Raw genomic sequence first — 24,626 nt, forward strand, 5'->3', positions numbered from 1 at the left:
GGCTTGCCACTTATTTGACTTTCTTAAAAATCCAGTTAGTTCATTTGCTGAAGTTTGAATCACTGGGTTTCAGGAACAGGTTTAGAGATGTAAAGTTAAGTATTAAATGTAAAACCTTATTCAAAAAAGAAGGTATAAGAAGCCACCTAATTATTTGTTAATGAATGTGATAATCAGATCATGTTGGATGTGTTATATATTCTACAAGAAGAACGTAGATTGTGGTGATGTTTCTCAAATATATACCCAGGTGATAAAGAATGAGAACAAAATTCAGCTTTCTGTACTACACCTATCCCACTAGAAAACAATAAAAAATCGTCAGCCCACAGTTTTCATGCCATGTGGGCAAGAAAAAAATGGATGGATTCAAACTAATTATTCATGGCTCAAATAAGACAGACACAAGGACTTTATTTTTACAGTCTGAGATAGTATGGAAACATTTTGCTAAGTAGCTTCAGAAGTTTATTACAGGTCAGACTTCTACTCCAAGGGTGGATGTGAACCTAATGAAACTGGTGATCAGAATCAACTTATTCTTAACAAACCCTGGGTATGGAGCTTGTGTTCTCCTCTGCCCTGAATGAACGTTAAATCTTGAACATTGTGCTGTGGTGTAGGTGTGTGCTTTCTGTATTGCTAAAGTGTTATACACAGTGCTTTCTTCTACATGCCTTAGGAACTTCCCATGCAGTACTGCACTTCCTTTTCTAATTTTATCTATTCATCGTGTGTAGCCTTGGTTTGATTCCTTTTTCTATCCCACTTTTCCATCTTGTAAAAAAGTTTGTTTTCCTTTCTTTTGCTTTACAAAGAAAGAACAGTAAAGAATCTGTCTACCACCTTCACTCTGTGTCCTCCTGAGAGAAAAAAATGCCTGATTTGAGTTGGAAATGACCTTAATAGATTTTTGGGATGTTTTGGGTGACTGGTTAAAAGAAATTGTACTTGCCAGTACTAAATTAATGAAGAAACGTAGAAACTTATTCATCCTTGAATGTTTGATCAGTTTTCAGAGATTATGGCTTAAATATGTAAGGTATAGTTTGTATTCTTCGTGTGAAATTAATGCCAGGGTTAAAATACGACAGACACAGCAGCTAGAGGACTTGTATAATAGAACTGGCTATACTGGGATTTTATTCTAAGTGTTAAATGAAACTTAAAAAATGTGTAGTGCCAGCCTGCTGAGTTTCTCAACATTTTGTTTTGCTGTCAAGCTGTTTATGGAGGCAGCATTGCCTGCTTTGGCAAAGGACTGATTAATTTTTATAGATAGCAAGGCTTGGGTTATAAATTTGAGTGTGTAAATGGCCACCCAATATGTAAGTTTCGCAGCCAGCGAATTATTACCAACAGCTGAGTAAGCATTTACCTCCTTTCAAGATGTGTGATGTTCAGTTCACTCTTCAGTTATCTGAATGGGTAACATATTTTAGCTCTGTGTTTCTAGGTCCTTTAACAGTCTTTTGTTCTTTGTCCTTTGTGCATGGAGATTTACTTGTAAAGAGAGCATTGCCGTTAGAAGCCATGTACAATTCCTGGACAAACTGCAGTCAAAAGTGCAGTATTCCAGCTACCTAAGAATATAGTCAGAGAATATGATTTTTTTCTAATATAAATATTTCTTAATGGGTTTAAAAAAAACCCTTAATGCTCTCCTTTTCAATTAAAAACAGATTTTAGGCATGGATTTAAGGAGTGCTCTCAACAGCTGCAAACCACTCTGCAACAGTAAACAGATTTCTTGATTGTCATTGCTTCTGTAACATACCTAGAAATTTAAAAAGCCTAAGAAAAAAAAATGATAATAAAAAAACCCCCTGAGTCCAAACAAACACACTGACCTGAAAATAATACTTTTATCTTCAAATAATACCTACCAGTAATGTTCTGTAGAAAAGTTATGAAAACTTCCTAATTGATGGATGTCAGCTAAGCTTTCTGTGCTTCATTTATGTTGGGGTATTTTCTGAGAGGGGAGGTGCTTGCCTAAAAATTGGTTAGCTGCAAACTTAAACAATTTTAACTGCAGATCCTTATTAAATTTTTTCTTAAATGAAATAAAAAAATGAAATTTTATGTACAACATAGATTTTGGGAATCTGCATCCTGCTGTTTTTCAGGGAAAACGAGACACTTCAAAACTGATCGGTGTTTCTGAAAATATACAATTTTGTTGGGAGAGGGGTGAATAAATGTAAAACGTATTTTCAGAAATCGTCATTCATTGCCAGTGGCACTAAATTTGACCTTAAAATTTAAGAGTGCAATTAGAGTGTCTTGTGGCAATAGTGTAGAGATCCGATTGTAAATGTGCAAGATTTCATGAATCCTTAAGAAGGTATTTTGTTAGACGTATATTTTTGCCTCTTAAGGTATCCAGAGCTGAAGGAAAACTTAATCCAGGAGAATTTTTGTAGCCTTGATGAATTTAATTTGCAAATATTGAATTACTTTATCTGTATGGACTTAATCTGATAATCCCTATGTTACTGCTTGGTCTGTTGTCACTTAAGACGCTCTTGGATTCTGATTTAGTGTCCTGAAATGAACAGTGTGCTCCCCCTAGATCTCTTAATTTCTATATTTCTTGTATCTTTTTTTTCCCCCTTAGTTTAAGAATTTGATTTGCAATAATGCCACCCAGAAGTCTGCTCCCAGAGGGAAAGCTGTACTAAGCTGTGGTTTAGTAATAGTCTTCCTTGGGTGGACCAGAGTCAGGATAGTAGAAAGTGAGGCTGCTGAATTTTTTTTCCGTGCAGTTTTCTGTTCAAGTGGCTCTACATTGCTGTCAGGGTGTTCTCTAAGGAATGCTGCACTTCCAGGTTTTATTTGCCATATAATAATGTGATACAGAAATTTACATTCCTAAGGATTTGTTCATGCTAAGATAGTGTTCTTCCTTGATGCAGGTTGTTTTTACTCTTCCATGCCACAACTGATATTTTATCTCTTCTTTTTAGAATAAGGGGTTTTTTGTTTGCTTTTAATTTAAGGCATGTTAACTTTTCAGAGTGGAAGATTGTGCAATTTCTTTTGTTTCCCTAAAATAGGAAAAAATATATTTGGAGGAATATTTTGGGATATTCCTTGGTGTATATTTTTATTATGTTTGTTTATTTATTTGCTTGGGTGTCATGTTTGGCAGGATGGAGTTTTCAAGATGAATCTTTCTCCTGATGGAGCTCTTTTGGCAGCTATTCATTTCTCAGGAAAACTGACAATCTGGTCTATTCCATCTCTCAGACAACAAGGAGAATGGGACCAAACTGCTCAGGTAAGAAAAATGTGTATGTTTAAAAACTTGAATTATATATCTTACTCTTCTGAAAGTGTGTTTTTGTAGGAGATGAGAGGAGTTTGGATAAGGGTGTGCTGGCTACATACTAACTTCCCAGTCAGCTCCATGTTTGTCAAGAGCCCTATGCTTTTATAATAATCTTTCTGTGTTATCCCCATAGACTGTAAACCTGAAGCAATTACGTTACAATGAATTTTTCATGAGGCATTTTGGTGCCAAGCAGGTAACACTGTTAGAATTAGACTACTATACCATTAGACTGAAATGCTGTTACAGAAGAACAGGCTGACATAGGTAAATTTGTTTCAGTGGTTGAAACCAAATTCTGCTGGATGTCTTAATGTATTCTATTCCTCCTTCAAAATTTAGCATACCTGGTTCCAGATGATGCTCTAGAATATTTTCTTAATCAGTTTGCTATTAAGTTTAATGCTTTCTACAGGAATTGTTTGCAAAACTAAGTAGGGGTACTTACATTAAGAATTACTCAGACACTGGCAAACTTTTACGGGACTTGGATGAATTTAAACGCTGGGAATTTAAAGCTAATTAATTTTCAAAGAAAAAAATAGGACTGTATTTTAATGAGGAAATACATTCTGAAAAGTGAAAAATCTGAAACGATGCACACTAGTATGTAAAGTGTTCTGATTTTCCTCCCATTAATTTCTTGACTAATAGACAAAGAAAGTCTTTTCACTTGAAGTACTGTGTGTTATGTTCCAAACCTATGAGACATAAACCAGTATTAGTTCCAAACAGAGTAAACAAATGGGATTGAAATGTAATTTCAAGCTTATTTAGAAAAGCATTTTTAAGCAACCAAAACAAACAAATAAAACCTCAAAGAAATTCTGCTCTAGTGTTGGGCTAAGTTGTGTGTCTGTATATGCATATCTTATGCATATCTATCTATTTATAATACACACTTTAGACAAATTTTGCTCAAGGATGTTTACAGTGAGTTGTACGTCTTTCTTTTTAGCAATACAGAATATGTATTCTGAAAGAGCATTTGGGACTTTATAGTTCAGTGAGGGTGATATAAAGGAATATTTAGTGCTTGATTGTTCTCAGAATTTTTTTATAAGTCAAACTGGTGTCCATTATACTTGTACACAAGTATAATGTGTATTTTCATAGTATGTGTGAAATTAACTTAGAGTGGTCTCATGTTTACTTTTAATTAGTATACTCTCCTCTTTCTACTGAAAAATGAAGTCTAAAGAACACCTTCTGCTTGACCCACATGTGCTTTAGTTATTTTGGCTTCCACTGTGTTGCACTCAGGGACAGGATTTCTGTCACTGCTAAATCAGGTTTGAAACAACAGCACTGCAACATAATTCTAAACCTTGCAGTGCATCAGTTAATAATACTGCTCCTTTTCTTGCACTAGTCTTGAAAGGGGCTTTATGATTCTGAAAATAGCTGGGGAAAATACTTACACGACTGTGCTAGACTGTCACAAGGCCACTACACAGACTCCTTCGGAGATTATTTTTTGTGCCTGCAGTCCTATGTATAGACATGAAAAACAAACACTTGGCTTTTGATTGCTGGAGAACCTTTATTTCAGAGATCTTTAGAGTATAATTACTGTTTAAAGCTAGTCAGACCACGAGTTACGGTTTTGTTTTGTTTTTTGAATTGTCTGTAGAAAGGTACAGTGGAACTGCAACAGTTGTATGTTTATCCTTTAGAAGAGTTTGAATTTATAGTTTGAAAAATGAGTGGGTCAGCAACAGAGTAAATAAACAGATTCTGTGTTACAAAGATTTACTTGCATATAATTTTTTTTTCTATTTTGTTTAGCCAGGGTATGATGAGCTTAACCCAGACTGGAGACTTTCTAGTGAAAAAAGAAAGAAAATAAAAGGTATGCAGTACAGTTAGATCATTATTTTATATCACTGTGTAGTTAAAAATAGTAATGCAAATATATGAAGACTGAAATGGCTTAATTAAACCTCAGTCAGGTTGCCAAAATTGCATGATTTGAATTTGTAGCATGGCAGAGCTAAATGAGTGTCATAATAGTTTTTTTTTTTTTCGGATTCTCTCTTAGGAATGCTTTTATATCCATAAAGAAGTTGATATTTCAGTTAGCATAGGATTTAATCTTTTCTTCCAGTGAATATCTAATAAATCTTGAAAGCTACTGTAATCTAAACATATCAGTTTAAAATTCTAAAAACAATTCTAAAACAAATTTCCTCTGACTGGATTTACCTCATCACTCTCTATTGTTTTCAGGCCAACCTGTGCAGCCATTTAGCACCTGGTTATTATGGCTGTTTCAAGAGTGCAGAGATGAATAGTTATTCCATGATCCATTTGCTGCTGTTTGTACACATATATATTGTGTATATATTATTAAACTAATATTAATATTATTAAAAGATTCCTGTTTTTTGCGTAATTTTTCTTGGTGATTCTGTTTTTGGATTAATTGATCTGACCTTTGTAGGTAGGCTGCTGATTAAGCACTGTTAAAAAGAATAATCTGACCTGTTTCTTAGAGCTGTTTGGGGAAAGGTTGTTTTCATCAGAGGAGTGGAAAGTGATGTGTGGGGAGCAAAATGAGCCTGCTCTTTGGTGAGCATTTCATCCCAACACCCAGTAACCATATCAAGACAGTGACTAGAAATGCCACAGCTTCCATCCTCAGTCTTAGAGACTTTCTTGTTTATTTGTTTTTTTAGTTTAATATTCCTAACAATGTCCTTTTGAAATATGTTGGTATGTTTACTTGTCTTCAAAAGAAGTGTAGACTTTTCTAATTTTCATGAGTATTAGGTTTGTTATGTTGAAGATGGCTTGATAGGTAATGAAGTAGATCTTTATCAAAGATCAAAAATCTGTCACATTTTGTGCAAGTGAATCAGTTTACGGTGAATTTTTTCCAAATAATTTAAATTTGTAATTAGGTGATTTTTTTGTTTTTAACAGCTTTATTTAATATAAAAATGATTTAGTAAAACCATTGATTTAAAATATAAAGTTGATATAAAATATATACTTACTGAAGCAAGGTTGCAAATATACAGTAAATATCTGTTAGATTAGACTATATTTCTTCATAATGGAAGTCTTTTCTGTTTGTACCTGAGGTTTAACATTATATTTCTGTATATGGCACTTTCTTATTTTAGATAAAGAATCCTATTACCCATTGATAGATGTAAATTGGTGGGCAGATAATTCTGTCATCCTTGCTCGCTGCTCTGGTGCACTGACTGTGTCATCAGTCAAGACGTTAAGAAACCTGCTGGGAAAGGCGTGTGAATGGTTTGAGAGCTCTCCTCAGGTCACTTCGGCTCACGACGGAGGATTTCTAAGTCTGGAGGTGAGGAATGTGCATGAGCAGGTGTCCTTCTGGAATGCAGTGTGACAGTTTGCTTTTTTGTATGTGATCCTAAGTTAGGGGGGCTGAAATAGAAGATACTACTACTAATAGGAAAAGTGATTCTGCTTCATTTTCTGTAGATAGGCATTGCAGGGAGATTCTGAATTTGCTGCAGCTTAACTGTTCCAAGAAAAACTTGATAAAATAAATAGATAACTTGTGGAGAGTAGAAGCAAAACCTCCTGGAAGACTGAGTCTCAATGAGAGCAAACTTGCAATAGAAAAGCATTTGTGTTGACAGTAACCTTACCCTATATGTCAGTGCATCTGAAGAACACTGCAGCCATACCTCTTCCACTTTGAAGTACATGGCTCATAAAGAAAGAGTGAACACATTGAAGTTAGACATGAGGAAGAAGATGAAGGCAGAGACATGTAAAAGCTGCATATAAAAGCCACATTTTTTGTTTATTTTTAATAGGATTCCAGAAGGGAGTAGAATATAACAAGGTTAATCAGTAATTTTCTTTGAAATGGAGAAAATTACTCTCTTCTAAAGCTTATATGGAAATAGATCTTAAACATCTTAATCAAAAGTTTAACATTAGAATCAGAAAATCTCAGTAGGCACCAAAGCTTGAGCATGTGTTTTTGGAAAGTTGTGTTATTCTGGAAATAATATATGCAGCCAGTGACTGGCATACTACAGCCTAAGGATATAGTCTGAGATTGTGTTGAACAGAAGACCTTGCTTTGAATAGCTGAGAGTTGAAGACACTCCTTTATGCTGCAGTGAGCTATAGAAAAGCATAGGAAGGTGTCTCCACTGTTCTGCCCCGTCTTGACTGATGCAGGGTGTGCAGTGTAAAGGCAGGTTATTAACAAGCCTTCACTTTGGTAGGTGAGGGATGAAGCCTCAGATCCGGAAGACAGGTGCAGTCAGAGTTTGTGGAACAGGTTAAGCAAACTGAGAAACAAAGGTTTTAAAGGAGAGAGGAGGAAGGATGTTGATTCTGACATTTGAAGTCCTGGAAGTGGAGATGTACTCAGTTCTTACTAAAGTAGTTTAGGTGTACTAGGTGGATGCTTCTTGTTGATGTTTTCTGTGCAGTGTGAGGTGAAACTTGTCCCAAAAAGACTGCGCTTGGACAGCAGGCCTGGTGATGAAGATGAGGGAGAAGATGATTCAGACTCAGATGATGAAACTTCTGCTAAGGACAGATACTTCAGCTACCTAAAGCAAGGACTGTACTTTGTGACAGAAATGGAACGATTCGCTCCTCCACGGAAACGACCGCGTACTATTACAAAGAATTTTCGCCTTGTCAGCTTAAGATCCACAACTCCAGAGGAGCTGTACCAGAGAAAAGTAAGTGTAGATGGAAATACCACATTTCTCTTAATCACCTTTATTTAGAAGGAGCTTTTTAATTCCTGCTTTTCTGACAAAAGGACTTAGGCACACATTTCTGACAGTCTCTTAACTCTCAGTATGCTGTGTCACCTGATCAAAGGGATCCTTTTTTTTAAACTAGCATTATAATAACTGAAATGAGGTGATGTTTTCCCTGGGAGACGCTGTGCGTCATTGGCTTGGCTAGACTTGAACATGTGTTTGCATGTAGTGAAACACTTTGCAAATATATTGAATGAAATCAGTTTAATTTTTTGGCCCAGGAGTGGGTTAACTTAGAGTCTTCTGTGAATGTTTTGCATGTTTTTTCAGATATATGTACAGATTAGGCCTCTGACTCATTATTCCCAAACAGATTGTGCTTCATTTTTAGGGCTTTTGATCTTAAGACTGCTTTGTCTTAAGCCATTCTAGTTATTCTGTTGGTCAACAAGCCCACTCTGTAACTACTGCAGTTCCCAGGGAATGCTGATGTCAAACTAAATAAGATGCATAGCTAATATGATGTTACCTAAATAACGTCTTCCTTTCATATGAGGGGAAAATCTCTGATTTTCTGGAGGTGTCCATTAGGTCTGAATCTTATTTGTATCTTGAACCAGTCTCTTTCCTACCTGCTTATGCATACTCAGCAATTATCCCTCTGCCTTTTTAAACTCACAGAATTAACAGTTCATTGTTCAGTATGGAAATCAAATTACTTCAATTTTAATATGTTTGCTTTTTAGATTGATAATGAAGAATATGGGGAAGCTTTGTCTTTAGCTCAAACGTATGGCCTTGATTCTGATCTTGTGTACCAAAGACAGTGGAGGAAGTCAGCTGTTAATGTTGCTTCAATTCAAGACTACTTGGTGCGTTTGTGTTTTGTGATTTTTTTTTTGTTTTTGTTTTTTTTTAGGCTTTCTTATCAGACTGACTGTGTTATCTTTACAGAAATGGAATTCTTAATTGTATTCTAATTTATGCAACGTAAATTGGTGGCAGTTTGAAGAATTGTCCTGCAAATTCTATTTCATGTCATGTGTAAGAGAACAATTTAACTGAAGGCCTGATCTAGAAACCTTGGCAGTTAATGAAATTTCTTTTGGAATATCTTCTAACTTCTGTTAATAGTAACACACTTCCTGTGTGTAATCTCTTTCCCCACATGCAGCAGTAGATTATTGCCTGGCAAATGGAGAATAACAATTGGAAATATCAACTGTTTAAATTTCCAGTTATTACAGAAAATAAATTGGGAAGGTGAAGTTGGTAGCAGTAGCTATATCACAAAGTTTGAATAACAAAATTTACAGAGAACTCTGTGAACTGTAACTGAGCTTTTCAGTAGAATTGACATGGGAGATTTTTGTCTTGGAAGAAAGACTTGTAAGTCAGCAGAAAAATGGTGTTGAAGTTGTACAAACTTATGGTTGTGGTAAAGTATTAGTAATAGAAATATACTGTTAGTATAGAATAGGAATATAAAGTTTAGTATTAGTCTAGTCGATATAGTATTAATAATATAGGTATATATATAGTAGTAAGGATAGGTATGTTAGTCTAGGCTAAAATATTACAAGAGATCAAGATAAACGTAATTATTTTTTTTTCAACTCAGATACTGACTGAGTGTCAAAATTTAGCCTTTCTCTATGTGATCTGTAATTTCAACCAAAGATCATCAGTTAAGGCAAATGTATTTTGTAATTCTGCTGCCTTTTCTGTCACAGAATCTCACTGGCATATGAAGAAGATATTATTGAAAATGATTCTAGTGCTATTGTACCATATATATACTTGGTTTATAAAACACATATTTTACCCCCAAACCAGCACATTTTATTTAGTGTAGAAAGGAGTGATGTTAATTGGAAAATACAAATAACTTCGGTTCCAGTTCTTGTGGAAGTTCTCCTAAATCATTTGGTATTTCTGTGCCCTTTTCTGCCACACATACTCTGAAGGAATTGTATTTATTGTGCTCTCATCTCTTTTGTTGGTTTGCATTGTCAGTCACCAGAGGAGCTTGACATTTTCTTAAGTGGAAGAAATATGTGAGGAAACTTAAACATAATCTCTGGTTCCATTGCTTTGGATTGGACCATGTAACATGGTGTCTGTGCTCTTGTTCTTGGGCAGAGCAAAATCAAGAAACGTGCATGGGTTCTTCATGAGTGCTTGGAAAGAGTTCCAGAAAATGCGGATGCTGCTAAGAAGCTGCTTCAATATGGCTTGAAAGGCACAGACTTGGAGGCTCTTGTGGCCATAGGAAAAGGAGAAGATGGTGGCAGGTTTGGGAAGAGTATTTTTTTTGTTTTCTTTTTAAAGAATGGTATATAAAGTATTTTATAGTGATTTGGTAAAATTTTTTTCTTACCAGCTGCTAGTGAAAATATTGAGAAGCTTTGGCAAGACATAAAGATAGGTCATGCTTTGACTCAGACTATTCTGTAGATGTCCACAAAGTACCTATAAATTTTCCTCTGTATGTACAGAAAATACAGTGTTCATTGCAAATACAAGCCCTGTAATTTATTCATCAGAGGGAATTTATGATGTCAGTATTTTACTACGAGACTCTTCTTCTCTTGATACTTTTCAAAGCTGCAGTTAACCCTATAAATGTGTTTTGTTACATGTCTTAATTGTATTGATCAAGCAGAAGCAAGACACACTAGAGACAATTCTCAGTGTTCAGTTTCTGGTGGTAGAAAGAGGGTGTTCTTTCTTTGTGCAGTCCTCTATTACCATTGCATACTATCGAGCTGCTGCCAATCCCACTGCTGGCTATGGAATTTAGAAACTTAACCCGTTTGGTTTTGGTTTGTTTTAGGGAGTGGAAACAAGAGTTGGTGTCTCTTGTTGACTTGGGAAGAATCCCTGCTTGTTTGTAACAAAAAAATTCAGTATTTTTTTATAAATACCCAGATTTTTTGGCAAAACATACACAAAAAACTGTTTTAATATGTCTCTTAAAAAATCAGTTCTCTTTTTTTTTTCTCCCTTCATTGTTTACATTGTTGATTTTGTCTTCCAGATTTATCTTACCAGGGGAAGTGGACATTGAAATTCCCTATGAAGACTTTCTGTCACCAGATGAAGAAATGGATACTAGAAAGGAAAAAGAGGCCAAAAAGCGTCAAGAACTGCTATTATCAGTAAACTTCTCAAAGTAAATGAAATGCTAGGCCATGTTTTATTCAGAATTACAGGTTTATAATAACTACACAGTTGCAAAACCATAATTAATTACTCTTCTATATATTATTCCTATGAGAAAAGTGGTTTATCATTGACATTGTATTTTGTCCAAGTTCTTAGTTTACTTTATTTATTGATATATCCCAGTGCACAAAGTCATTAAAATGTGTAATCTTTGTATTCATATGTACATGATGTAAAATATTGATGGCAAATGTGAAAATCCCTGTTCTGAACACAGGCTGACACTGGAACAGAAGGAGCTCTGCCGTAGCAGGCTGAAGCTGTTAACTTACCTTGATCGCCTTGAGACCTATGAGGTGAGTTCTTCTGAGTTCTCACACCAAAGCTATTCCTGCAACTTCAGCATCATATAATCTTATCCTTTTTTGTTATTTATTGTGGTATTAATGTTTATAGCTTGCTGAAAGGCTACAGTCTGTCACTGTTTTCTGTTCAAGTGACTGTTTCAAAAGGATGGCTTCTAGTCTTGAGAGGTGCAGTTGGGCAAAAGCCTGCTTTGAACATCCTGTGTCTGCAGGGAACTGAATTATGCAATTACATGGGATGTGGAGCTCAGGCAGGATTGCTGTGATTTCTCTGTCAGTCAAATTGGCAAGTTCTGTGCAGTTTCTCTAACAGATCTTTTTCTTCTTGAGCTTACCAGTGTGAAAGTTTTTGGAATGTCAGACTATATTTTGCTAAGTTTTTAAATTTTAAATTTGCAGTTCGCAATGCACACCACTCCCATTTTGGCTTTTACCATGTCTATGTAACTAATGATGTCTAAGCCTTAATTAAAATAAGGCAGAAAATTGTCTTAGCTTATCAACCAAAAATGCATCTGTTTTTTTCATACTGAAACAAAAAACCCAGCATACTTTTCAGCATATATCTCATACTTACTCATCCTAGGCTGGAAAGATGTGTAGACTTTTTGATGCTTTTGTAAATCTTGTATAAAAAGCAGTCTTTTTTTTTTTTAAAGGAAATCCTTGGAGGGCCTCATGCAGCTGAGCAGCATTATGATGGAGAATTCTTTAAGAAGTTCAGAAATCAGAATATCGTACTTTCAGCAAGAACTTATGCTCGGGTATTAATATTTATGTTGCTAGAATGCAGTGTCATTTTGGTGTTGCTCTTTGCACTAAAATGCTTTTTCCTCCTCCCTTTGAACTTGCTTGCATCTCAGTGGAAATTTAAGAGGTGGTGTCTTTGTTTGATTTTAAATATTAAATGCTGTGACCCTGACCTTATCTTCTTTGTTGCTAAAGAAAATATAAAAATGAACTATTCATTGTATGACCTAAGCTTTCTTGCTCATTTTCAGTCAAAATCAATCTTAAGCTCTGCAACTTACTGTTCTGTTCTTTAGGAAAGCAACGTCAGAGCCCTGGAAATTTTGTTCACTTTCCATGGATCAGTTTTACTTCCACACAGACAGGCAATTCTCTCCAATTTTCCAGAGACTACCTCACCACATGAGTATGCTTTGCTGTTACCTGAAGCTTGGTAAGGATGCATCAGTAGATACTAGCTCAAAGAGAGATGGTTTTTAGATTAAATCATGAATTTAGATTATGAATTAGTTTCCATGTACGGCAGTCTGCCATTGGTTATTATTTGGAATTGAGAGCACGTTTGTCTGTATGGGTCTTGACTTGACCAGTCATTTTCTGCTTTACTTTGTGCCATTTGTGGAATCCTTTTGGTCATTAACAAGAAAGTAGGGATTCTTTGCTCTGTTACATAGCTAAGAGGGAACATGGACTTTTCTGACCTGCAGCTGCCCAGATTTTCACATAGTACAGGTCTTTAATTGGTTTGTGGTAATAGCCAGTGTTAGGAAATGCATATTACAAGGGTTTAGGTCTCTGGAAGCAAATACATTTTTCTGGATTTGTTTTGTGAAGTCATTAACACTTAAGCAGTCAGTAACTTCAGAATCATTAATTTTCTTGATACTGATTCTTGTTCAACTTGGTAAGGTAGCATTATGAAAAGCTTTAAGTACAGACTTTCCTACTATTTAATTTCAGCATAAAAAGTTAATTTACTGTAAATTTCACCTAAATTTTTGTAAGAGAGTCTTCCTTGAACATCATAATTATGTCCTGTATATTAATTAGAAGATTTCTTTGCTTTTAGAGTGTTTCTTTTAGACACTTCAATTATTAAATTAGTTTTGAATCATACTGTTCAGTGCTCATAATGAGATGGACAGATTTTATTATTTGGTATTTTACAATAGGACTTTGAAGCCTTACTTGAGAGGGAAACATTTTGGAGGAGCTAATGGAAATTTTTTTTTTTGTAGTCTTCCATTATTATAGTTAAGCTTTTCACTTCAAGGTTTTACTAGTCCCATTTGGGCAATTCTCCTTTTAGAATAGGGTTTTTCAATTAATCAAGTTGTTCTCCTGAAACTTTTCCTAACTTAAAATATCAGTTTTGTCATCTCTGAAGAAAAAGAGCTGTCATTATTTCATGATAGCTAATGCTTCCCTTTTTATTTGTTGGTAGTATTGGGAATACATTTAGTGATTTAGTTAAGGTGTGAAAACACCTGTATTATCCTTTTCTATAAGGTAGAAGTTAGGACCATGGAGAGATATTATTGGAGTGTTTACAAAATTGGTAAAACGTATTCCAGTTTTTCCCTTTTGTTAAGGTTTAGAACGTGAGAAACACAGAAGAATGGTCATCTTAAACGTGGCTCTGATCTATTGTTGGTCATAAATAGACTCGCATGTTTCTGAAGGGTTATTCTTGGTTTTGGTTTTTATTTTATATTGTTGTTTGGTTTGTTTACAAAACTGACTTACGTGCCAAGTGTCAAGATGACAGCTAAAATACAGCATTTCACTAGTGATCTAGTAGTAAAGATGTGAAGTTATGGGGTAAGAACTTAGTTTTGTCTGTTATTGAAAAGTATATATTTTTAATCTTTATTCTCATAGCAGACAGAACTTTGCAGTGCTAGGATTAGGTATGTGCAGGTTCACACTTTATATCCCTCAGATTGTAGAATAGACAATACTGTGTGTCTTTTGAAGTTTTTTGTCTTTGGACAACTACAAAATGCGGATGAGATCAACCCCTATATACACAAATCCCATATACTTATAAAAACATAAAAATACGCTGTATATTTTACATAACCTTTTTCTAAAACTGTTTCTCTGTTACAAAACTGATTGCTCACATATCATTAAATATACTCCCTAAAATATATTTTATTAATGTAAATAAATTAAATATGTACTGATGACAATATCTATTAATAGAGAATAACATGCTAATGAAAGAGATTTAAGTTGTATAAAGTAAAATTTTCTTCCTATTTTAAGGAGGCTTCTGGCAATCTTTATTTCATGTGAATCAAAGAGAATTGAAGTTCTTAGTCATTTTCTGTGAGTTTATTGTCCTTTTAGTCTGGCATTTGTTTTTTAAGGAGTTTATTAGTATGGATAAAATTACTGACATTATGTAGATATGTTGTCATTGTTATAAAATATCATGTAAATAAGTGATAAGTGTGCTGTCTAGTTTTCTTCGTATTAGAAGAGAGTAAGTAATTTGCTCTAAATGAACAGATTGAGCAAGATTATGATAAAATTTATTCATTCCCACAGAACATTAAAAAGTTGTAAGTAGTGACTGTAATTAATATGCTTCTGAACAAAGGAAAAACATTACAAAATTATAAACCCCAGTGTTGTAATTAGTAGAAAAAATATTGCAGCATTACTACACAGTCTCTTTAGCTTATGTAGCTTCTAGAGAAGTGTTTCAGGACAAGTGAGAGTGCATCAATCTGTGTTGATGAACTTTTAATTTAGGCAAATAGATTTGAATCAGGAAATGACTGTCTGGTTTTCCTTTTGAAATTTCACACAGTTGCAGTTGGGAAATAGGGTGTAGCCTTCAGAAGGTGTTTTTTGTTTTTTTTTTTTCCTTTCAGTTGCAAAAAAGGCTGCTTTCTTGTGATTTCTTTTAGATCCTTGTTTTTTCTGACGATTCTTGGTTGCAATGTCTGTAGCAGCCGATTTCAGCAGGGTATTTGGTTGCTGTGCTGCGTGTGATGAGACCACTGACAGAGATCAGCTGATGGCACTGCCTGTTTAAGAGTGCAGCCTGATCCAGTGGCCTTGCTTAAAGAACACCTTGTTGATATGCCTTTGTTGCTCAGTTTCCTGCAGCCCAGACCCCCTGCTAATCAGAAACTATTTTGGTGGAGGTGTTTTCTATGTCTTCGTATCTGCCTGTGTGTAGGATGAAACCCTGTTTTGGATTTACAGTATTGTGTCTGTGTACATGGCACACTTAGAACAGTGAGGGGGTTGATTCCCAGCTGGAGCTCTGTGAGGTGACACTTATCCCTGTGGGAATTCACTGCATTGCTCTATGCTCACTTAGTTCTTCCATCTCTAGGGGAATCTGGCAGAGGAAAAACTTGAGATTGTATAGCAGGTGCTGCCTTGTTAGTGCATGGAGCAGGTGAGGTGTCTAAATAGGCACCTCCATCTACAGCCAGGGTAAGAACATTGAAACAGTTGCTTGCTGTGCACCACCACCAACGCGAATACACATACAAGTGCTATATATGAAGGATTTCCTAACCTTTAAGAAATGTTTTTGTAAAGGTTGTCTTATAACTGTTCATTTGCATCCTCCAGTTCAACTGCTGATAGTAAATTCTAAGTACCTACTGAAAGAAAAGCTCCTTTGTTTAGTGCATTCTATAGGCATAAAGCAGGTGTTTTTCTTGTACTTGGACATGTTATTTACATTAAGATGGCATTTAAAGGGCATTATCACAAAAATTTGAGATCTTGTCAGTCAAGGAAGACATAACAGAAGGCATAATAAAAAAAGAAAAAAAGTTGGTTTCTTTTTCCCTTTTGTGACAGGTTATTAGGTAATACATATTTTTTTCCTGTATCTCCTTGTAATAAGTCTCAAATGGTAGATATCCTTTTGTTTCTCATTTTTGGCACATATTTTATAGCTTAGCATCTTTTGGGGTAACTCAGAACAGTTCAGAAGTTCTCTTTCTAAGCAGAGAATTTATTCATATTATTTCTCAGCTTCTTTTATAATGATGGCTCCTGTGTCTCTGCTTTCTCTTATTGGGATTCATGCACTTTCTCAAAGATCCATCAGAAGCACAGACTGTATCTGTTAGGACAACTTGAATGAAGGTGGTAGGAGTTTAGGTACTCAGAGGAGCTGATAGCTCTTTTTAATCTCTGTTTTAATAGCTGTAGCTAGTGTTCTTAATCTGTAGTTAAGACTGTTGCCCTGAGGTTTTTAAATGTGATCCAGGAAAATAGTGTTTCACCACCGTTATAAATACATAACCAGAGCATTTTTCTATTTTTTAAAGTTTCTTATCCTTTGTATTAGGCTTAACTGCTGTATTGGAACATTACTGCTCACATTTTCAACTCACACAAGTCTGGAACTTCAAATGTATGGTTCCCTCAGCAGCCATAAGTCTGCTATATAGCACATTATGCTATAGTAAAAATCTTCCCCTTAAGACAGCAACTTTTTATATGTTGCTGTGTTTTTGCTTCTTAACTTTCTCAAATACTGGTGTTCAGTTGTGACATAAACTGAATTTTTATTGGAGAATTGTGGATGAACTCCATTTGCCTGATGGACTGGGATGGGAATGTGGAAGTATCTCCTAAAAACTTACTGAAGGTTTTAAAACCTGAAGATTTCCATGTAGTTGACTTTCATCTATGAGTAAGTACTGCTAAGAGTTCATAAGCAGTAACTTTGTCTTTCCATAATGATACCTTCTCCTGAATTAGGTTTTTGGTTATTGCCTGTGGCACTGCAGTTTCAATAAAGCTCTTAGAGCTTCATCTCTTCCTTTCCTTATGTGTGAATGTAAGTAGTTTTGGTAACAGAATGTCTGCAGAACTGTCTAATATATAGTCCCCTCTTTTTCATACTATTTTTTTTCTTGTAAAGCTGAACTGCCTTTGTTTTTAGTGTAATTCAGTGGTGTTCACATTAAAAGAATTAATCCCATGGTGAGTTCTGGTTTTGAATTTGCTTGAATTCCTTTGTATAGTGCTATAGTGAAAATAATAAGGGCGTATGTTTCATATGCATGTCTTTTTTCTCTGCACTAACAGGAAGAAAAAAACAGTTCAGAGGAAGAAGTGTGATTAATATTATTTCAAGGATGTATTAGGTAGAAAAAAATAGCAGATCTTACCTTCTACTATAAAGTAGAAGAAAATAATTCTGGAGAAAAAGATTAACTTGTCATCATGACACTCATGCTCTTGTCTCGATTGACTTCTGGTAGGAGCAGGGAATGTTCTTGTCCATGTGAAAAATAGAGCAGTGGTTTGGGGGAGGAGAGACTCTTCTGCAAACTGCTTGTGTGCAAATCTGTGATAATAGTAGGAATAGCTCATTATAGCCAGGAGGCTGCTGCAGACAGTGAGCTGGTGAAAGTATCACAAATGTTGGTTGTGAGGAGTTTTTGAGGAAGAGATTGAGACTTGAAGCCATGGGGGAGATGTGGAGAACACGTACTGCCAGGGAGGAAGGAGGGAAGTTTCACAGAACCTGCTGGAGCTGAGCTGTCATTCAGCTGAGAGAGATGAGTGTGTTCAGCATGGAGAAGGTTTCAGACAGACCTGTAGCAGCCGTCTCGTAACTGCCTGTAGCTTGTGAAGTGAACTATGGCTGTGCTGCTTATCCACAAGAACACTGACAGAATTTGTATTTCTGGATAGTTAATGCTGGACCTGCCCTGACTTCATATACCATGTGTGTCTTTTGCCTGGAGAGTTCTGAACTGGAGTTCGTCTTGCCTTGTCCAGTCTTCTAATGAAGTGTACTGCTGCCATTACCTCATCTGTTTGTTGTTCATTTACAGGGTTTAGAATAAAATTTCTCTCAGGAACATTCATTATGCTTTATAAATGTACACTTCTGAAGTAGTATTTTCATGATTTGGTGGCAGATGGCTTTGATCTTATGGAGTTCAGCTTTGTCTTTAAAATAGCTTTCACAGATTCAAAACAGGCTATTGCCTCACAGTTTTAATTGTGTACATGAAGAAAAAACACCTCAGTGAGCTTCTGAACTGTGATTGTGTTATGTTAGTTGACTTTTCTGATGTTTAGATTATTCATTCTAAGTTGTTTAGGAGGGAAGAAAGTTTTCCTCTCCCCAGATTTTATTAGAGATTAACCATATCATTAAAACATAGCTTGATTTGTTTATATGAAATCAGTTATAACTTTCTCCTCTGGTGGCAGAGCTGCTTCAAAAGACCTGTCATTGCAGTGTGCCCAGCAGGGATTCTGAAGGTTAGTTAACTGGTGGCCAAAAGCAGTGGGATACCTTTCCCACAGGTTTATGCAGATCAGGTTTCCCAAAATGCATGATGTTTTAGGCAGCAGCTGTACTTCAGCCTTGATAAATTTGTCACGTCCTATGGATATTTATGGAAAATGAAGCATTTCTCTCTCAGCTCACCACTTCTGTATCCTGTAGTATATTGAACAATTGGAAACCTAAAAATACATGTAATCAAATCTGTAGCTGCATTTACTAATTCACTGTTCAGATACTATAATGAAAGAAAAGAATGTTTGCATGCAATATGAACAGTGCAGTACATATCACAGCTGTGTGAGACTATATGGGATGCAATTCTTATATTTCATCCTCAGCTGTGGAATAATTCAGACATAACAAAACTGTTTCAGAGAATTGCAGAGAAGCAGAAAGTGGTGTTGATTTCCCCATTGCTATCTGAGAAGATACAGACTTTGGACAAAAGAGTTTCTAAATTAAATTAAAAGAGACTATTTAAATTATTTTTTGTATGAAACACACAGACTTCCATGTGAGGAATTAATGTGTTGCTAAAGGACACAAAATGATTCACAGGAATACCTTTCAGCATTAGAACAGGAAAGAACCAACCTTCATTCTCTGACTCCAGTATTATAGATTCTCGACAATGACCAGGGATTGGATAATTAAGTTACCACCTTCCCAAGCACACTGGTCATGTGAAAGGTCCATCAAAAGATGTTTCTTAGAAGGAATGTGACAAACAACTTATGTTTATAGAACTTTCATGGGAAAGTAACTAACACTAAGAAAGCATTACCAGAAGACTTTGGTTTTCAGGATGACATTAATGAGTGTTTCTAACAATATTTTTCAGACAGGGAGACATGATTAAAAAAGACAAAGCAAAGCTTAATCTACTTCCAAAATGCTCCAAACCTACTTTTAAAAGCATCGATGTCTTTCACCAGAAATACACTGTTTCATAAATGTGTTGGGGCAAATTGCACTTTACATTCAATGTGGATGAGTTTACAAGGGAAAGTATTTAAAGAAAAAATATTATGGATATTCAGCTTGAGGAGTCCTGGAGACAGGCCTGTTTTATTAAATGCTTAAAAGGGGGGAAAAAGCAAGCCCCAGTTGGTATTTGTAATGGAGAGAATTGGAGTCTGACCTTAAAACTGAGTTAGACCTTCTTCTTTTGAAAGCCTGTCCTTGGAGAGAAAAAGAATCTGCAGGTTTCAATAAATGGCAGTTGGGTAGGATACAGAAACCACAATAGCATGGACTTCTTTTGTCAAAGAAAAGAATGGGGAGAATTGCTAAGCCAGTGTAAACACTAGAGTGAAAAGAGCAATACAGGAAAAGTCATCTCCTTTTGAAGAAACAGAGTGGAATACCTTCATAATCAGTCACTTTACTGGATTCCAATCATATTTATTCTACTGTGGAAAAGAAAAGAGAGAAGGGTAAAGGGTGGGGGAGAAGCAAAGCCCAGGAAAAAAAACCCAAAAACCTTGAAGCCATGCTAATATTTGCATACAGTTATACTATGGCAGAGTTGATAGTTTCTTCAGCTGGAAAAGAAAGCCACCTGCCTTAGTGACTACAGTGATCTGTCGATGGCTGTGTCTGGAATTCCAAGTGCACAGGAATGCAAACTTAACCTGCACGTGTCTCTGACCTCTGTGGGATTTCACTCGCAAGAGCAAAGCTGCAGAGTTTTGTAGTACAAGGAGAGTGAACTCTGGATCCAGTAGCACAGTCGACACTGTATATACAACAGGCTGCTTGTGCATACTGAATTCAGCACTTCATCCCACCTAGATCTCTGTCTGGTGTGCAGGGCATGTATGGATGTGCCTCCATTCAGCTGGATTTGCTGTACAGGTGTTGTAAACAAAAGCATGGTAGAAAAATGGGAGTTCTGCTTCTTTTCAGATATGTGTTCAAGTCTGTATCTCATCTGTATGCATGTTTTCGAATTTTCAGACTGCAGTGGTATTTTGACACCTGAAGTCTTTCTCAGTTGACTTGCTTCCATCTTAACAGCTACTTTTCCAGAGTTTTGTTGCTCTCTCTCTCTGCATGAAATTACTGACAGTAGAAACCTGAGGAAAAAAAAATAGTCTGTGCTAAAGCATAAGTATCAGTTAAGGACAAACCTTGTGATAAATATTGAGATAAATAGAGTGTTGTAATCTTTGCCTTTATAAAGGGCTTAGGTGCAGGGATGTCTTATCCTTTGCTTGTGTCAAGACTGGTTTATTCCATTCCTTGTATTTAATTTCAAATTCAAGAGTTTATTAACTCTTCAGAACAAGGATAGATCGTAAGGACAGTTGGATACAGTCATGTGGGGGGAAAGAGGGAGTTACATATTTTATTAGTGTTGTTGAGAATGTGAATAGTTAGGAGTCAGCTCTGAGTGCTGTGGGTTTGGCTGGGGTTTTTTGTGTGTGTGTTCTGAGCTCACCAAGAAAATAGTGACTTTAAGTAACCTCTTAATAGTGACTTTACACAAATGCTGATTTCTACTAGGATGAAAAATACTGCAGCTGTTTTTGGTGGTGTTTTCTTGAAGCATTTAGAGTAGATGGTTTCTGAATTCTGCTTGACTCTTGGTAAGCATTTAAAAATCTAAAATTCCTCTCTCAACTTATTCCAGTGGTGGACCTGAATACTTTTAAAGAGGCAAGTGGACGCAGAGCAGAAAATACTTCAAGAAGTATTTTCCATGGCTTATCCATATACTTGACAAAATATTTAACTTTTTCTACTGTGAGAAGGGAAAAAAAGATAGAGATGGACATTTTGCAGTCAAGATTACACTGCATGATGATTCTTTCCCACAAAATGAAAAATTTTTTCCTCTAGTGTTTCACAGTGAGTTCTCTTAATAAGCTTTTATGAAAGACTTATGAAGTATGCTTTTAGCACTTCTGGAATTTAGGTGTCTGGACAGCTGTAGGTTTCACTGCTGCAGAACCTTGTGCTGAAATATGAGATTGATCTTGGTAGATTTGTCAGAAGACAAATGGCCAACAGTAGTTTTCAGGAGAGGAAAATAGGTACAGGCAAGCACACTGCAACATTTACTTGGAGTTTGTCAAGTGAGAAATAACATACATCTCTAATATGGCTCAAATATCAGCTAGATGTAGTAAATTTGCACGAGAATTTATTCCAGGAATTCATTCTGGTTTTGAACCCAAATACATGGTGGTTTATCTTCTATGCCATGCAGCAGGTAGTTAGCAGCATAGCTAAGTATTGTGTGATCTGCTTTTTATTATAAATGAGTCCCACTCTTATCAGTATTTACACTATTGTAGGAAGTAAGAACAGTGAAATACCATTTCCTATTTAACTGAAATGATAACGTGAACAATCTTGGTATATTGTTTCTTTCTTCTAGGATTCTTCAATCTGCTCTGGCATTTAGAAAAGGGACATCATACACTTCTTGCCTCTAGTCATTCATATTGCTTGTCTCTGTACTTTTCACCTTTATTTTTATTGTACCCTTTTGAGAAAACAGGCAGAGGCAGAGTTGCACATTACTTTGTTACTTGATGGATTTTGGAGTTGCAGGGAGAGGGGGAAGGAAAGCAACTTTCACAGAGGGCCAAGGCTGGGAACTTGAATTGAGTGAGATCTTTCTTAACCATTACGTTTTTTAAGCAGTAGACTTTCAGCTTCAGTTGACATTATAAACCTGCACTGTCAGGGTAATTATTTTTAATTTAGTCTGCATGTAATTCATGACTTCTGCTGTTTGGAAAGGATTCTATTTTAAAGTCTATTTAAAAAAAAAAAAATTTGAAGCAGTTGGGATTTAAGGGCAAACCCAAGTGGCTTTTGTGTTACAGGGATAGGGAAGAAAGTATAAATTTTTAGATGGGAAGAGGGAAATGTAAATTATTTTCTGAAAGTAGTTAGGTATATCGGGTGAGTTCATGTCTGCAAAAAGAAGCATTTGCTAGGAACTGTTGACTTTAGGCCGGACTAAGTAACGCTTGCATAAAAATTAAACTTTTTAGTCTCTAATAATTGTTTATCAGAGTCAGTAACTCAGCTATGTTAAGAATAATTGGAGGCTAGAAATATGTAATTTGTATTGATGCATAAGTCAGTTAAAAATAGGCAATTTTTTCTAACTAGAATTGTAAATCTTTAGTGCTGCTGAATCTGTAAAGAAATGACTTCTTAATTGTAACTATATGTCCTGGATGCAACTTCATCACATCTATAGCAAGTATGCTGGATATGACAGCAAAACTATGAAGAATGTGTTCAGTGTGGTATTTGGCAGTACAGGCTTGAGTAACTTTTTTCTTTTCATTACTTTTTTTTCCCCCTTCCAATCTCATATGGAGGGATCATAGCATTAGGGTTGTGTGTGTGCATTTTGAGATGTCTTGGTTCCTTGTCATTCAGATCTCATTCATGCAGGGGTGGTTTTAAATTTGCATTCTAAACATCTGTAGTTGTTTATTTGTAGTAATTTTCTCTTTTAATGATTTGTTAGTCCAAAGCGGAGAACGTTGAAGTTTGAATTTCCATTAAATATGCGCACCTCTTTCCTTACTATTTTGCAAGACTTCTTTCTCTCAATAACAACCAAAGCAACCACTGCAGGGGCAGCCAAACCAAAGAAAATTTCCATAAAGTTTCTTTTGGGCTTCTGAGATAGGAAGATTTATTCAGGTGGGAAGCTCTTAAGAGAGTCATGAAAGAGCAGGTAACTACTGGGAGCAAGACAGCTTTCAGGGTAAATACAGTAAGTGACATGTGCTGCAGTTTTCCTAAGAGGTCTTGCTGTAATTATTTACTTACTCTATGTCTCCCCTATTGCTCCATTGTCAGGTAAATGCATCAGAGACTCTTGCAAAAGCCGGATTGTAAAAGAGAGGGGTAGGGGCAGAGTTTGTGTTCTCTTTAGTAGAATAATGGAATAGTTTATGTTGGAAAAGACCCCTAAGATCGAGTCCACCTTCAAATCTAACCCTGCCAAGTTGACCTCTGAACCATGCCCTTCAGTGCCACACCTCCACGTCTTTTAAATACCTTCTAGGGATGGAGACTCAGCCAAGAGATAAGTGAGAGAAATTGATAGAGAGGGTCAGACCTTCTTTAACAGGTTCCTTGGTACTCTTTGGGCTGTTTTTAGTGGAGCTGTGGGAAGGAATGAGACTGAGGGAAGGGCAGCTTCTAGTGCATGTTCTTTGCATTCTAATTCTTCAGCCTCTGAAACTGCACAGGCCCTCAGGCTGCTTTTACACCTTCTGTTGCCAGCTGGTCCTTGCCAACAACTGAATATCTTCTTAGCCTGGTAATTTATAAAAAAGCAATTGTTATTTTATTGTTTTACTAATAAGGAAATAATCTCAAAAGGACCTGTAGGACTTGACAACGTCAAATAATTTTAACAAAGTGCATTACAAATTTTGGAGACAGAATAATAGTTAAGACATTAGTATGTGACCTGATGTTGGAGGAAAAAGCTATCCGTAACATGAAATTGGACTTACCAAAATCTTAATATTATTCTGTCATAGTAGTTCTGCTGCAGTTTTTCAGACATTTGAAACAGCTTCTGAAATGAAACCCTTGTCTGTCCTTTGCTGTATAAAAGCTCCTTTTTTTTTCCATTAAGAAGGTATGTTAATATTAAAAAATACCACCTAATTCCTCCTAAAAGAACAACATTGACAAAAAAACCCCAAACCCAGTCAGCCAGCCGAAAAACCAAACAAGCCCTCTGTCAAATGAAAACAGGAGTCTCCTCAAACCCTTCATGTTTGATTAGTCTGAGACCCTTGTGCCAGACCAGTCTGTCAGTGTACCATTATGAGGACTCTTCAGTCAGCATTTCTAGTTTGGAGTGCAGTTCTGTGGCAAACAGAGACCCCTCCTGGGTCTCCACATCTTTATTCAAGTTTGTTCCTCCCACTGTCAGTGGCTGCTAGCCTCTTGGAAGGACTCAGGCTTACAGTTTATGGAATAACACTCTTGATTAATAAAAT

The 24,626-nt window shown here is 36.0% G+C and overlaps 1 protein-coding gene across 1 annotated transcript in view; it reads left to right on the forward strand.

The window, feature by feature from the left end:
- NBAS (NBAS subunit of NRZ tethering complex) overlaps positions 1-24,626 on the forward strand; it is a 160,696-nt gene that overhangs the window by 16,716 nt on the left and 119,354 nt on the right. Inside the window, exons 12-21 of the mRNA XM_086875837.1 lie at positions 3,155-3,283; positions 5,123-5,186; positions 6,463-6,656; positions 7,768-8,025; positions 8,799-8,924; positions 10,195-10,346; positions 11,093-11,227; positions 11,498-11,576; positions 12,245-12,349; positions 12,632-12,768. Of these exons, the coding sequence (XP_086731963.1) occupies positions 3,155-3,283; positions 5,123-5,186; positions 6,463-6,656; positions 7,768-8,025; positions 8,799-8,924; positions 10,195-10,346; positions 11,093-11,227; positions 11,498-11,576; positions 12,245-12,349; positions 12,632-12,768 (1,379 nt within the window). The remainder of the gene's footprint in view (positions 1-3,154; positions 3,284-5,122; positions 5,187-6,462; positions 6,657-7,767; positions 8,026-8,798; positions 8,925-10,194; positions 10,347-11,092; positions 11,228-11,497; positions 11,577-12,244; positions 12,350-12,631; positions 12,769-24,626) is intronic.

This window comes from Cyanistes caeruleus, chromosome 2 (genome assembly GCF_971803275.1).
Source record: "Cyanistes caeruleus chromosome 2, bCyaCae1.hap1.1, whole genome shotgun sequence".
In the NCBI taxonomy this organism is placed as follows: domain Eukaryota; kingdom Metazoa; phylum Chordata; class Aves; order Passeriformes; family Paridae; genus Cyanistes; species Cyanistes caeruleus.